General features: G+C 36.3%; 1 protein-coding gene across 50 annotated transcripts in view; it reads left to right on the top strand.

The window, feature by feature from the left end:
* Positions 1–6,242, top strand: part of PCM1 (pericentriolar material 1) — a 90,984-nt gene extending 84,742 nt beyond the window's left edge. For 19 of the 50 annotated variants that reach the window (XM_086380614.1, XM_086380621.1, XM_086380597.1 and 16 more), the window contains 5 exons: positions 339–414; positions 751–1,007; positions 2,580–2,672; positions 2,764–2,878; positions 4,232–6,242. In XM_086380614.1, the coding sequence (XP_086236740.1) occupies positions 339–414; positions 751–1,007; positions 2,580–2,672; positions 2,764–2,878; positions 4,232–4,257 (567 nt within the window). In that variant the 3' untranslated portion in view covers positions 4,258–6,242. Of the gene's footprint in view, positions 1–338; positions 415–732; positions 1,008–2,579; positions 2,673–2,763; positions 2,879–3,999; positions 4,095–4,231 lie in introns of all 50 variants that reach the window. The other 31 variants (XM_086380579.1, XM_086380622.1, XM_086380619.1 and 28 more) reach the window with 5 other exon arrangements.
* The last annotated feature ends 10,078 nt before the right edge of the window (positions 6,243–16,320 follow it).

The raw sequence follows: 16,320 nt of genomic DNA, 5'->3' as shown, positions 1-16,320 counted from the left end.
GATAGCAGTTAGCTTGTTCATCCTTCTCTCCTTTCCTTCAGTTAACATCTACATATAAGCAAGTATCTTTTAGTTTCATTTAATATAGAGTCAGGTCTGAAAAAAATAATAGTAAAATCTATACTACTCCAGTTCTTTGTGTTATTCTGAAGTTAAGAAAAGTAAACTTTTTAAACTTAGCCATCTTGAAATTGCAACCACAGCCTTCTTGAAACACTTCTAGAAGATTATTTTAAAATTTCCTTGTATGAAGGTCTCAGGTTGGAAATACCATCCATCTCCTGTATAGTGACTATATATTTAGGTCCCACTATTAAGACATTATTTTTTCCTTCTAGGTTCCACAGCATGATTTTGAAAAATCATCAGAAAGCAAAAATGTCCCATCAGAACAAGAACCCACTACTAGTAAGGGTAAAAAAAAATTTAAAATTTGCATTTTAAAATTATCTGCAGTGTGTCCTTTATGTGCTTAAAAACAAAGAAATCTAAATTCTTAGCTAATGGAAGTTTGAAGGTATTTTGGACCTGATACATGTCTTTTTTCTCTCCCTAAATCCTGTGTAGAAAATGCTAGGGCTTTGTTTCTGCAAACAGCTGTTAAAGAAAAGTTGATAAATACTTAAACACAAATTTTGTAAGGAAAGTAGTCTGATTATACATTTATACATTTTAGTCTTTATTTAGCGCATTAGTAAAACTTAATGACAGTTGCATAACACTAATATTAAGACTTTCTTTTGATGACAGGTGACCAGGATAGCACTCCTGTGAAGCCCTGTTACCTCAATATCGTGGAAAATGAGCAACCTTTAAATAGCCCTGTCCAGAAGGACACTCTCACTACCATCGACTCGTCCAGTCAGCCTAACCCTTTGCCTTTACCTTTAACTGAAATTGAAACCTTGGTGCCTAGAGTCAAAGAAGTGAAATCTGCTCAGGAGACTCCTGAAAGTTCTTTGGCTGGAAGTCCTGATACTGAATCTCCAGTGTTAGTGAATGACTATGTAGGTATCGTGTGCATTTCATTTCTGTGCCCCTTTCTTCATTTGCAGGTTAACATTTCTCGTATGTAAACACAACTCCACTTTGCGTTTGGGTTTAGAAACTGTTGGAGCATACTTATTTCTCATTCAGACTTATTTTAAACTCAAACAGAAGAGTGATAGTGAACGAAGATGACCATTTCAAAACCTACAATTCTACTTTTCATAGTTTTGAGAACCAAAGAGATGAATTGTATGTGGTAACCTTGAGAGAGTTCATTTGACAGCAGTAGAGTCCCTGTCTATTTATAGTGAATGACGAAAAAGTAAGCTAGCAAATTTGCATTTATAATGTAAGTACATAAGTTTAGGTTTTCTCCAGACATTTGTTTCAATTTAATTTTATAGCCAATAGGTTGTTTTTTGGGTCCTTGGGTTGTGTATGTTTTATATACTTTGTCTTGTGGGTAAAAATGAAGGGATTTATAATAATGTTCTTTAAGTCTAAAGAACATGTTTCACATATTTTTTAATCAACATCAGTTTTCTTCCAAAAGATATGTTTATAATATAATTTCAAAGCTTCTCAGCAAAAGGGGGTATTTCAGAAACAGTAGAAAGAGTATCTTAATTGTTTTATTTGCTTCACTAACAGTAAAATTTTCCATTGAAAACTGTAAAAGTCACTTATTAGGTTTCTTACTGTTATTATTTGATGAGTGCATAGAATTGCTACAGAAGGGATTTGCTCAAAATTTACTTGAAGTTAGATCATAGAAGGTCCTGAAGGATTTTGGATTTTAGGCAGGGAACACTATTAAAGGTCTTGCGCAAGAAAGTGAAATGGTCAGAGTCACGGATTTTGAAGATGAATCCGATGACTGTATAAGAAGTGTTGTTAAAAAAAAATAAAATAAAAAAAAAAAAGAAGTGTTGTTGAGGAGTCAGAGTTGAGAGTCTCCAATATCATATAAATACAAATTGAGCTAAATGAGAGAGGAATGGGTGAGAAATGTTTCAGGAAAAAGAAGAACTTAAGGTTTCCACTTGGGTAATTGGTAGAGTGATGATACTATTAAAAATCAAAAAACTGGGAGAAAACGCTTCAGGTTTCTGAAAAACAGTGTGAGGTGATTTTTAATAACTTTTGTGAATTACTAAATTCGCACCTCATCTTTCTGTTTGAGCTTCCAGAGTTGATATTGAAAAATCTGTGTTTACTTATATTCTTCTGAGTACAGCTCTGATGCATTCTGTTAACATATCAAGAAATGAGGGTTGTCGTAATTATTTTAGCCCTCAATGTAACTACTACTGTTTCTTCCTTTAACCTGTATGAATGGGCTCTTTATAAAATGGGTGCACAGAAGCTTCACTGTGTGCCCACTGTTACAAGTGGGCAACCCTTCGTGTTGATCTCTAGATTTCTGTTCTACTCATTGAGCTAAATATAGAAGAAAAGCAAATACGACAGAATTACTGACATCTATACACATGTGAGAATCCACTTTATCTCTTGGCATGGATGACTTTGGTTTAGATCCAGAGATAGAGTGGATTGCCTTCATTAAATATAATTTGTTAATCTTATAGGAAGCAGAATCTGGTAACATAAGTCAAAAATCTGATGAAGAAGACTTTGTGAAAGTTGAAGATTTACCACTTAAACTGACAATATATTCAGAGGTATTTCACTCTCTTTAATTACAGTTGTTGTTATATAGCAGATATTGTTAAAATGAAAAATGATTTTGTATTTTTCATTTTCATTCTACAGGCAGATCTAAGGAAGAAAATGGCCGAAGAAGAACAGAAAAACCACTTATCTGGTGAAATATGTGCAATGCAGACTGAAGAATTAGCTGGGAATTCTCAGACACTAAAAGAACCTGGTAAGAGTTAGCAGTTTTAATCATATCACACTGAAAAGTTACTGAATCTTGATACCATCATTTTGTTTTAGTTTTTAAAATGTGCTACTAGTACCTGGAAGATAGAAGCCAAACGTTAGAAAGGAAGCATAATTCTGTAAAAATTTTAGTTCCATTGCCCAATTTATAAAATAGTACTATCAGATAATGTTTTCTATTTTTAGTTTTAACAGTGTAATAGATGCACATGGCTTAAGAAAGAAAGCTACAGAGGAGTTAGTGATGATTGTCAAGAGCCGATTTCTTTTAATCATTGGTTTTCAGTTCTTTTGGAGGAGGCCCTTTATATCTCTATATACTATTCTTATAATTTTCCTGAATTTTAAAAATTAGATAATGTTTCTTATCTCCCAAATGAAAAGTTATTCACACCTACCTCTTCTTTCAGTGCTTCTGTTATTTTTGGCTTTTCTGCGACCTTTGTTCTTATAAATGTACGCATTTTCTAGTTCTGTCAGTTTTGGTCATTACCCAACTGCTTGCTCCTCCCTTTTTCCTTCTCTGTTTGATTTACTCATTTCATACTTTATTGACCTTATTAAACACACTTATATTCTGTTTTTGTAACTATAAAAATGAAATCTTTTATACTTTCCTGAAGATTTTATGATTCATTGCAGAGCCAAGTGATAGTCCCAGGAAATCTGGGAAGATTTCGTTCTTTTGGGTCTAATAGCACAACCCAAGGGCCACTCAGAGGGGAACATTTCTTGCATTAAGGTCAAGGATTTTCTGTTTGTTCATCAATTGATGAAACTCAAGATTTTTTGTTTTTTTTAAGAAATAGGGTGACGAAAAGAGAAACCATATATCAAACCTTCAGTTAATCTCCCAGTTTTCAGCCCATTCCTGCCTGTTAGGGCTGCAGTTGGTACCCTCTCCCCTGCTGCCTGTCGTCGCGTGTCTGGGCTGCAGCTTCCTCCATGTTGCCCTGCGCCTCCATCTGTTCTCAGCGTTCTGGAAATTTGTTTTTATCTCCTGTCCTCTGGTTCTCTCACAACCACTTCTTTTATTGGTCTGGATTTATTCATTTTTATACTTTTTTTTTCCCTAATGTATTTTTTGTTTTGTTTTTTTTTGAGAGCAAGTATGTGCTCAGTCTGCCATCTTAAGATGGAAACCCTTACCTATGCCTTTTAAACTGTTGGTGGTGTCATCAGGGAATTATTGTAGCAAAGTAAGTTTCTTTTGTAATAACTTTATATTAAAATTGAAAGTTTTAAATGGAAGAGAACAATATTAAACTAAATTCTATAAGGTCATATTAACTCAGTAAATAATTTATAAGGCATTAACCATGATTCTGTTTTTCAGAAACAGTGGGAGCCCAAAGTACATGAGATGTCTCCAGAGGCTCATCTAACTCTTTCTTGACATGATCAATACGTATATGAAAATGGCACTAAATAAACATCTGTTTTAATCTGTATAAAATGTAAATCAGTTTGACACTGCATTTTTGGTAGGTGTGCTAATCTCTGCCCATGGCAGTTTAAAACATCAAAAACTGAATTCTGGACAGATTCAAGCCTTGATACACTGTGGGGTTTTTTTCTTTTTCTTTCATTTTTTTGGTCCTGATTTTTTTCCCCATTGTGATGTTTAGTAACATAGAATTTAAAATGTAGTTTTAAATAAAGTTTGGACTTATCTGTAAACTATCTTTTTTGAAAATTATGTTGAATTCTATACAGCAAGTCACTGTTCTATATAATTAGGCTGTTCAGAGAAGAGCAATGGTCAAGAGTTAAAGAAATATACTATTTATTACAAAGCCCAGCCTTCAGGCCAGGCTTCCAAATAATGCCAGTGTTGCTGCTATTGAGTCTGATATTCTTTTAGATACCTGCAAGTCTTATTCCTTTGCAAGAATAGGGCAGGTTATAAAGGTATCCAGGATTTCTGAGAAGTTATTATAGAATATAAATATTCTATTCAAATTGGATAATAAGTTTAGAATACTTGTCCTTAGTACCTAGAATTTACATAATTATCTATTAGATAAATATTTTCTAGGATTTCAATTCATATCTGTGTTGCCTCAGTTTAAACGTTAAAAGAGAGAACATTTTCTATAATTAGAGAATATTTCCGCTTAAACAAGGAAAGTAACATTGTGATTACTTTAAAAAGGAAAACCAAGCTCTTTAAAGTAAGGATTAATAGAACTAAATTTACGTACCAGAGCACTAAGGTTCTATTTGCTTTTGGACAACCTTGCTTTTTGAGACGATAATTTAGGCCAAAACGTAGCAGTTGTCTCTGTGTGTAGTGAGAGAGAAGCAGGTGTGCAGATGAAGTACTGTATGGAGTAATGAGAATTACGTGACCTCTTTATCACTAAGCAAATCAGCTTTTCAAAGGTGGTGTACTTGTAGATCCCATCTTGCCGTATATCGAGTTAAAGGCTTCACGAAGCCAGTTAACAAGTCAACTTTACAGACTGTTCCTTGAATAAAATACGAAGAATTAGTCCAAATTAGTCTTTTAAATTTGTCAACAGTTTACTGAAATACCCCATAAAAAAAGAATTTGGTTGGTATTCCTTCGAAATTCTTGCCTGATACTTCAGTGTAAAACTATAATGTCCAGTCAGGGAATATTAAATGAGGATTTCCTTCTGAGGACATTGACTATATTGTTCTGTAATTTAAATTAGGTGAAACATATATCTCCAACTTTATTAAACTTACTCAGAACACTATCATTCCAGAAGCAGGAATTATTCAATTGGCTTGACTTCAGGGAAATTGAAGCATGGTAGGTATACATATATATTATATGTATACTTAAGTTCTAGATTTGTTTTCTAGACTCTACAGAAACTTCATTTTGATACACTCAAGCCAAGCCTTACACATTAAATATTAAGACTGTCTCTCTCTCTGCATACAAATTAAAGATGGGATACAGTGGAATCGTTGTACTTAGATCTTAAGTTATTGTAGTATCTGTGAACCTTATCAAATTTGTTTATTTGACTTAACAGCTGTTGTAATCTGGTCTTTTGTTTTCTATTATAGTAGATAATTTAGTTTTAAGTGCTTGAGAGCAGATAACTTGCTTAATATGTTTTTCCCTGGTAACTGTTGCTAAAGGGTTAGGCATTCAATATGTACTGTTGTCTTAATTTTTAAGTTAAAAATTTGGTTAAAGGTAAAAGAGGAAGAAAGGTCAAAATAAGTGAGAGAGAAACCTAGGCAGGTTGAAATAATGCCTACAAGATTGAGCTCACCAGACTGTGCAGCAGGTACTCTTTGTATTTTTAACATTCACTTTGGGTAAATGCTTTTTCACTGTTAATAAATGTGTATCCTGCATACAACCCTGAATTGCATTTTCATTTAAATTGACAAACTCATTTATGCTTTAGAATTTATTCCAGATTTTTGGCTTATTTGACAATTTTAAGTGTGTTTAAAAAAAAAAAAAACTCAATACAAACTATTATATATAAAATAGAAAACAATAGGGTTCTACTGTATAGCACAGGAAAGTATTCAGTATCCCCTAATAAACTCTAATGGGAAAGAATGTGAAAAAGAATATGTGTATAACTGAATCACTTTGGTGTATGTATACCACACACTAACACTACATTATAAATCAACTATGCTTCAATTAAAAGAAAAAGAAATGAAAGATAATGACATATCAACCAGCCAGAGAGATTTATTAAAGTAGAAACATTTTTTACAGTGCAGCTGTGCTCTTCTTTTTTTTAGTTACATCTGTCTTACAAACAGTGTACAGAAAATCCTCATGTTTACTCAAAATTAGATTGGTATATTTCTTGTTCAACTTTCTTTAATATAAAAAACTCATTTTTAAAAATCTGTCAAAGAAATAACTGGCTCTGGGTTTCACTTGTTTCACTGTACAAATATGGTTGCTCAGTTGCCTTGCCTGGAGGAACCAGCATTTCTTGTTCTTTCTGCACAACTCGACGTTTTAATGTTCACTATCTTTACACATCTAGTTTTTTCCTCATATTAACTAGTCTCTCTGGCTGACCCACTTTCCATTAAAGAAAAAAGGAACACAGGAAAATTCTGTGCCTACAAATGACTGATTCATATATGAACAGAGTTTTAATTATCTTATGAGTTCATTTCATCTGCCCAGACTCAGAAATATCCACAACAGAATATCCTTCAGGCCAGCAGTTTATAGAAAGCTATTGATTTATTTGAAAACTAATCACAGCATGTTTCAGTATAACAGAGTTCTGTTCTCTCACATACTTAATATATTTCTTGCATTATGACTTTTCCTATGTGTAGTTATCCCAAGTGTACATGTCTGGCAAATCACATGTAATTAACTTAATATAAATAGTATAGTTATAATATTAAGAATATTAATCAGAAATATTAATTAGAAATCTTCACCTTTAATGAGCTGAATATCCCAGAGTATAGTTGCATGTTTAAGGCCATTTTGTTAACCAAATGATATCATGAAAAGACTGAAAATTATAAGTGCTATACCAGCCCACAGTGGTAGCATTCAGCATTGGCGTTAAACCTCACTCTTTGTTAGACTGTGTCCATGTATATACATTTCAGGGTTTTTTCCATTTTCATTCCCCTTTCATCTGTCTCACAGTTGATACTCAGTATATCTTCCTAGAAGGTATGTGTATAGGCATATCACACTCTGACAGATGAAGTAGTGCTTGTGGAAATGCTTTGATGACAAGTGCCATATAAATGTCAGGTATCATTTACATATTCATGTTGGAGAAAAGAAAGATCAAAAAAAAAGGGGGGTAAGATTCTCCTCAAGCTTATACAGCTCAATAGTGAGGTTTTTGCTTCCTTTTCGGTGTGCTAACTGACATAATTTAAAATCTATTTCCAAAACAGAGTTTTTTTTTTTTTTCCTAATTTTATTTTATTTTTAAACTTTACATAATTGTATTAGTTTTGCCAAATATCAAAATGAATCCGCCACAGGTATACATGTGTTCCCCATCCTGAACCCTCCTCCCTCCTCCCTCCCCATACCATCCCTCTGGGTCGTCCCAGTGCACTAGCCCCAAGCATCCAGTATCGTGCATCGAACCTGGACTGGCAACTCGTTTCTTACATGATATTTTACATGTTTCAATGCCATTCTCCCAAATCTTCCCACCCTCTCCCTCTCCCACAGAGTCCATAAGACTGTTCTATACATCAGTGTCTCTTTTGCTGTGTCGTACACCGGGTTATTGTTACCATCTTTCTAAATTCCATATATATGCGTTAGTATACTGTATTTATGTTTTTCCTTCTGGCTTACTTCACTCTGTATAATAGGCTCCAGTTTCATCCACCTCATTAGAACTGATTCTTTTTAAAACTACTTACCAGAGCCTTTTCTAACATGTTCTGCTTATATACTCAAGTAATTTTTCCTTCTTTTGGTAAAGAGGCAAAGTCTAAAGAGCCTTCATTATAATGGATTTTAGATGTCGAGTTTTCCCACAGTGTCACTTTCACCAAGTTATCTTCCTTCTACTACTACATTTTATTTACTCTTCTTTCTATTCCCTCACTCTTACTATCCCCAAATCACCCAAAATGTTTAATAAGACACAGGAAGAGTAATTGAGTTTGTACTACAAAATTAGTATTTCAGATAGCTTTTTGGTTTTTGTGTTTGTTCTTTACTCAAGTGTAATTTACAGTATTAGCTTCAAGTGTGCAACATGATAATTCATTATTTTTATAGATCATACTCCATTTAATGTTTTTATAAAATACTGGCTGTCTGCCCTGTGCTGTGCAGTATGTTCTTGCAGCTTATTTACTTTATAGGTAGTAGTTTGTGCCTCTTTATTCTCTACCCCTGGCTTGCACCTCTCCCTTTCCTTCCCCTCCTGGTAACCACTAGTTTGTTCTCTATGAGTCTGTTTCTATTTTGTTATACTCATTTTTTGTATATTTTAGATTGTACATATAACTGATAAGATATATATTTGTCTTTCTCTGACTTATTTTACTAGGCATAATACACTCTAGGCTCATCTGTGTTGTTGCAAATGGCAAAATTTCATTCTTTTTCATGGCTGTGTGTAATATGCCATCGTGTGTATGTGGGCATGTGTGTACCGCATTGTCTTTACCCATTCATCTATTGATGAGCATTTGGGTTGCTTCCGTATCTTGGCAATTGTAAATAATGCTGCAGTGAACACTGATGTGTGTGTGTCTTTTCAAATTAGTGTTTTTGTTTTCTTTGGGTATGTACCCAGAAGTGAAATTGTTGGTTAATATAGCAGTTCTATTTTTTGTTTTTTGAAAAATTTCCATACCATTTTCCATAGTGGCTGCAAATGTGCGTTCCCACCAGCGGTGTACACGGTGTTTTCTCCACATCATCAACAACACTTATTTGTTGTTCTTTTTGATAGTAGACATCCTGACAGGTGTGAGGTGATGACTCATTGTGGTTTAGATTTGCATTGCCCTGATGGTTAATGATGTTGAGCATCTTTTCATGTGCCTCCTGGCCATCTGTATGTCTTTGGAAAAATGTTTATTCAGATTATCTGCCTATTTTTTAATTGGGTTGTTTGTTTTTCTTTGTTGTTGTATGAGTTCATTGTATGTTTTGGATACTAACCCTTTATCGGATAAATCTTTTGCAGGTATCATCTCCCATTCAGCAGGCGGCCTTTTCCTTTTGTGTATAGTTTCCTTTGCTGTGCAAAAACTTTTTAGTTTGATGTCGTTCCATTTGTTTATTTCTGCTTTTGTTTCCCTTGCTTGAGGAGACATATCTAAAAAAAAATCTGAGGGGACTGATGTCAAAGAGTATACTACCTGCTTTCTTCTATGAGTTTTGTGGTTTGTGGTCTCTTACATTTAGGTCCATTTTGAGTTTATTTTTGTGTATTGTGTAAGAAAATGTTCTAATTTCATTCTTTTATGTGTAGCTTTCCGGTTTTCCCAACACCACTTATTGAAGAGACTGCCTTTTCCCATTATGTATTCTTGTCTCCTTTGTCATAGATTAATTCATCATAAGTGTGTGGGTTTATTTCTGGACTCTCTTAACTGAATTATTATGGTTGTTTCTCATTGGGCCATTCAAAAAGCCAGGTTTTTATTCAGATTTAAGAATATCTACTAAGGGTTTCTGGGAAGGGACTGAGAGACACAGCTCCCCCCACCCCACCCCCTGGTTTTCCTACTAAATGACCCATTTGGTACCACCTGTAAGTTTGGCAATATGCACCAAGGTTTTTTCATATTTATGTATATCCTTTGACAGAGCAATTCAGTTTCTAAAAGTGTATCCTAAAGATGCTATGCTCTGCTAAGTCGCTTCAGTCGTGTCTGACTCTGTGCGACCCCATAGACGGCAGCCCACCAGGCTCCCCCGTCCCTGGGATTCTCCAGGCATGAACACTGGAGTGGGTTGCCATTTCCTTCTCCAGTGCATGAAAGTGAAAAGTGAAAGTGAAGTCGCTCAGTCGTGCCCGACTGTTAGCGACCCCATGAACTGCAACCTACCAGGCTCCTTCATCCATGGGATTTTCCAGGCAAGAGTACTGGAGTGGGGTGCCGTTGCCTTCTCCGATCCTAAAGATAAGTTGTAACAATTCTTTTTATATTCTCAGTTCAGTTCAGTTGCTCAGTCGTGTCCGACTCTTTGGGACCCCATGAACCACAGCATACCAGGCCTCCCTGTCCATCACCAACTCCCAGAGTTTACCCAAACTCATGTCCATCAAGTCGGTGATGCCATCCAGCCATCTCATCCTCTGTCGTCCCCTTCTCCTATTGCCCCCAATCCCTCCCAGCATCAGGGTCTCATCCAATGAGTTAACTCTTCGCATGAGGTGGCCAAAGTATTGGAGTTTCAGCTTCAGCATCAGTCCTTTCAATGAACACCCGGGACTGATCTCCTTTAGGATGGACTGGTTGGATCTCTTTGCAGTCCAAGGGACTCTCAAGAGTCTTCTCCAACACCACAGTTCAAAAGCATCAGTTCTTCGGCGCTCAGCCTTCACACAGTCCAACTCACATCCATACATGACCACAGGAAAAACCATAGCCTTGACTAGACGGACCTTTGTTGGCAAAGTAATGTCTCTGCTTTTGAATATGCTGTCTAGGTTGGACATAACTTTCCTTCCAAGGAAAAATTCTAGATAATAATTAGTCCTTTGTCTTACATATTTGTTTAAATTATTTCCTCCCAGTCGGTGGCTTGTAGTTATTTTTTTCTTGTTAAATGTTTGGTACTTTGTATCCTAAGGAATATTTATTTGCCTGTGCCAAAGTCATTGAAATTTTTTTTCCTACTTCTAAGGGTTTTATAGTTTTAGCTTTTACATGTAGGTGTATTGTCCATTTTGAATGATTTTTTATATTATGTGAGGTAAGGATCAGATTTATTTTTCTCCCATATAAAGATATATGGGAGCAAACACCATTTGTTGACAGGACTGTCCCTGTCTATTATAAACTGTCTTGTCACCTTTATGGAAATCAGTTGGCCATGTGTGGCTCTGTGTGTAGAATCTCTGTCCCATTCATATATCTAGTCTTATCAGACATATCCATGTCACTATTGTAGTTTTTTAGAAAGTGTTAAAAGTAGGCAACGTAAGTCTTCTAAATGTGTTCTTTTTTGCCTCAAGAACTTTTGGCTATTCTGTGTCTGTAGTCTTGCATTTCCAATTGTAGAACTGTCTTAGTTTTTCATTAAAAAAAAAATGCCAGGATTTTAATTGTAATTGCACCGAATAAATAGATCAATTTGAGAAAGTAAGAATGTAAACGATAACTGTTTTCCAATCCATGAACACTGTAGCTTTCCAATCGTTTAGGTTGTCTTCTGGTTCCGTACAGAAATTTAGTTTGATTGTATTTGTCAACTTCAGTAGCATGCACTACTTATGTAATAACTCAACTGACCTATTATTTGCTGGTCTTTGGCTACTCAGAGAATTCTGGCATTGCTGATTTCAGTGTCCCCAATTTTTGAAAAGGGAAGTGGTTAGGTAGACTTTTGAAAGAAACTTTTTCAAGAACAGAGGTAATTATTGTTAATCACCACAACAGTTTACTGTTTGGTGGCTAAATTGTGGGAAACAACAACTTAATGTTAACTCTTCTTCAAAGCAAATGGATTCCATTCTGACTACCTCTCTATAAATAGAAGGCCAAACATCCCACGTGTTCAGGAAAGACTGTTATTGAGGATCCAAGATGTGGGAAGAAAAAAGGACAGGGCCAACCTTATCAATAGTTTCTAACCTTAAAGGCAAACGGAACCTTGCTTGCCTTGTCATCTTCCTGTTATTGCCGAGAGTGGCCAAGCAGGCAGAGGAGGAGCGGTAGTGTGTGGGCCTCTCCTGTCTGTAGTAATATGCTGGTCATATAGGAGGTCGGAGAACAGGACAATGCAATCACACTACTAAACCACAAACATCTTGTACAGTTTCTCAGCAAAAACAAGGCCATTTCCTACTTGGTATTTTGCAGAGTTCATTTCTTCATGTTTTTTTTTGGGGGGGGCCGCGGGGTGGAGTACCATGGGGTGTATAGTTATATTTATTTTGCACCACCTCTTTTGTGACATTGTGTATGTTGACAGTAAGGTTTAAGTGAGACATCGGTGATTGGTCAGGCCTTCTGAAGGCCATTTCTGCTGATTAAGGATTTTTTTTATATGAAAAACACCACGAATTCAGCAAAGCATCAGATCCATCAAGGAAAATTATATGGATAAGTTTGAGTAGAGGAGATTTGAAGTCTTTCTGTTCTTGTATACAATTACTGATGGTGTTTAGTATTACAGTGGATGCCAGCACATCTGACTAGTTGTTTTTCACTGATACGTTTTAAAATCTACATTTGTCACTGCAAAATGTTAGTCAAGTTTATTTCCCTGCCCTTATCATTACCCTTTCCTCACACTTTAACTACAATTCAAAGGAAAGGATGAAGAAAAGAAAGCATATGTGTGGATATTGTTCAAAACAACGTGTATACTTCATTGTTAACAAAAACTTTTTTAACTGAAGTATAATTCATTTACAATATTGTGTTAGTTTCAGGTGTACAGCAAAGTGACTTTTTTATTTGTATATGTATTTTTATATTTTGTGTGTGTGTGTGTGTGTGTATGGCTTCCCTTGTGGCTCATCTGGTAAAGAATCTGCCTGCAATGCAGGAGACCTGGGTTTGATCCCTGGGTTGGGAGAACGGAAAGGCTACCCACTCTAGTATTCTGGCCTAGAGAATTCCATGCACTGCATAGTCCATGGGGTTGCAAAGAGTCAGACACGACTGAGCAACTTTCACTTTCATATATATTTTAGATTATTTTCCCTAGTTATTACAAAGTATTGTAGTTCCCTGTGCTATACAGTAAATGTTTGTTACTCATTTATTTTCTATATAGTAGTTTATTAATCCCATACTCCTGATTTATCCTTCCCTCTGTTTTCCTTTTTGGTGACCGTAAGTTGTTTTCTCTCTGAGGCTGTTTTATACATAGATGCATTTGTATTGTTTTTTTTAGATTCTACATGTAAGTGATACAAGATTTGTCTTTATCTGACTTGCTTCACTTACTGTGGTATTCTCTAGGTCCATCCGTGTTGCTGCAAATGGCAGTATTTATTTTCTTATGGCCAGTCCTCTGTGTGTGTGTGTGTACATACATGTTAAACCAGTCATCTGTTGATGGGCATTTGGGTTGTTTCCATGTCTTAGCTATTATAAAGTGTGCTGCAATGAACACTGGGTGCATGTAGCTTGCAAATTAGTTTTCATTTTCCTGGATATATGCCTAAGAGTGGGATTGCTGGATCATATGGTGGCTCTAGTTTTTCAAGGAAACTGCATACTGTTTTCTGTAGTGGTTGTGCCAAGTTACATAACCACTGACAGTCCAGGAGGGTTCCTTTTTCTCCACATCCTCTTCACCATTTATTATTTGTGGGCTTTTTGATAATGGTCATTCTGGTCAATGTGAGATGGTACCTCATTGGAGTTTTGACTTGCATTTCTAATAATTAGCAATGTGGAGCATCTTCTCAGGTGCCTATTGGCCATCTGTATGTCTTCTTTGGAGAAATGTCTTTTTAGGGTTTTCTAGTCATTTTTTATTTTGGGGTGGTTTTTTTTTTTGATACTGAGTTGTATGGACTGTTGTATATTTTGGAAATTAAGCCCTCAACGTCACATCATTTGCAAATATATTCTCCCAGTCCATATCTTTTCATTTTGTTTATGGTTTCCTTTGCTATGTAAAAAACTTTTATGTGTGACTAGGTCCCATTTGTTTATTTTGGGATTTAGTTTTTTAGCTTGGGAGACTGATCTCAGAAAATACTACTATTATTTACATCAGGGAATGTTTTACCTATGTTCTCTTCTAAGAATTTTATGGTGTTACGTTTTACATTTAGGTCTTTAAATCATTTTGAGTTATTTTTAGATATCGTGTGAGGGAGTATTCTAATTTCATTGATATACATGAAGCTGTCCAACTTTTCCAGCACTGCTTGCTGAAGAGACTGTCTTTTCTCCATTGTATATTCTTGCCTCCTTTGAGAAAAATTAATTGATGATAGGTTTGTGGGTTTATTTCTGAGCCCATGATTTTAACCCAGTGCTGGCTCTTCCGAGGACAGCTAGACAGCTTTCCTAACAGTACAAAAATAGATGTCACTGTCTCTACAAACAGAGGCCAGAGAATTCTATCCAGTTCCAAATAGCAGCCAAGTCTAGCTTCAGGCTCTGCTGCTGCTGCTTCAGGCTCTAGGATACTAATTCTAGCAGCCCTTGCCTGAAGCAGCGATCCAGTGAATCCTTTTTGATGTTAACAGCTTCCTCCTATGACACTGTAGTCACCGAGAGGGAGTGTGTGTGTGTAGCAGGGAGCAGGAGCTGAGCAAGAAAATGGGACAGAGGATTCTTCAGTGTCTTAAGATCTACAAAGACCTTGCCTTTTCTTTTTTGCTCAACATGGTATCCACAATACCTAGCAGACCACCCATGTTGTTGGGTATGCTCCCAAGTATATTTTTAACAACCTTATTTGAGGGATTATTGTGAACTCTGTGCAACTTTCTAAGTTTTTACATAGGTGTACACACCTGTGAGACCCTTACCACAATCAAGATGATAAATATATCTGTTGTCCCCCAAAGTTTCCTGAGGCCTCTTGGGATTCCTTCCGTCTAGCCTATGCCCCACTTCACCTCACCTCCAGGCAACCACTGATTTGCTGACACTATTGATTAGCTTGCATTTTCTAGAAACTTATATAAATACAACTATACTGTATATAAGTTTGTCTGGCTTTCTTCACTCAGGGTATTAGAGATTCATGTTGTTATTCAGTTGCTCAGTTGTGTCCAGCTCTTTGTGACCCCATGGACTGCAACACACCAGGCTTCCCTGTCCTTTACTGATCTCCTGGAGCTTTCTCAAACTCTTGTCCATTGAGTTGGTGATGCCATCCAACTGTCTCATCTTCTGTTGGCCCCTTCTCCTCCTGCCCTCAATCTTTCCCAGCATCAGGGTGTTTTCCAAAGAGTTGGCTCTTTGCATCAGGTGGCCAAAGTATCGGAGCTTGAGCTTCAGCATCAGTCCTTCCAATGAATATTCAGGACTGATTTCCTTTAGAATTGACAGCTTTGATCTCCGCACATGACTATTGGAAAAACCATAGCTTTGATTATATGGACCTTTGTCAGCAAAGTGATGTCTGTTTTTCAATACACTGTCTAGGTTTGTCACAGCTTTTCTTCCAAGGAGTAAACGTCTTTTAATTTCATGGCTGCAGTTACCATCTGCGGTGATTTTGGAGCCCAAGAAAATAAAGTTTGTCACTGTTTCTTTTTGCCATCTATTTGCCCATGAAGTGATGGGACTAGATGCCATAATCTGTAAGTTTTTTTAATGTTGAGTTTTAAGCCAGCCTTTTCACTCTCCTCGTTCACCTTCATCAGAAGGCTCTTTAGTTCCTCTTCACTTTCTGCCATTAAGGTGGTGTCATCTGCATACCTGAGGTTATTGATACTGAGATTCATGTAGCATGTATCAATAGTTCATACCTTTGAATTGCTGAATAGTACATCCTGTGGACAAACTGAAACCACTGGGTGGCGTTTGGGGGCGCTTCGAGGAGCTCTGTTCTCCAGTGGAGTTTTCTTGTCCGTGCCTGGTCAAGCTGCGACTGTCATGTGCTAAAAATGGTAAATCATATCAGGTTCTAGTATAATGTAGCCTTTTCTTTCTAGTTTTTAGTGTGGACAGAGGAGTTATCATAAGCGCTTACTGAGCTCACTGGGCAGGGACGTGGGTCTCATGCCACGATTGTTTTATTGTTTGGGGGCATGTCCCCTGCTTCTGTGCATGGTTTTGTTGCTAAGCAAACAGTCTTTCTTG

The sequence above is a fragment of the Bos grunniens genome, chromosome 27 (genome assembly GCF_055505025.1).
Source record: "Bos grunniens cultivar Pamir isolate PY7600 chromosome 27, Bosgru_T2T1.0, whole genome shotgun sequence".
NCBI classification, from domain to species: domain Eukaryota; kingdom Metazoa; phylum Chordata; class Mammalia; order Artiodactyla; family Bovidae; genus Bos; species Bos grunniens.
Note: the sequence above shows the minus strand (reverse complement) of the source record. Positions and strands in the feature narration are given on the sequence as shown.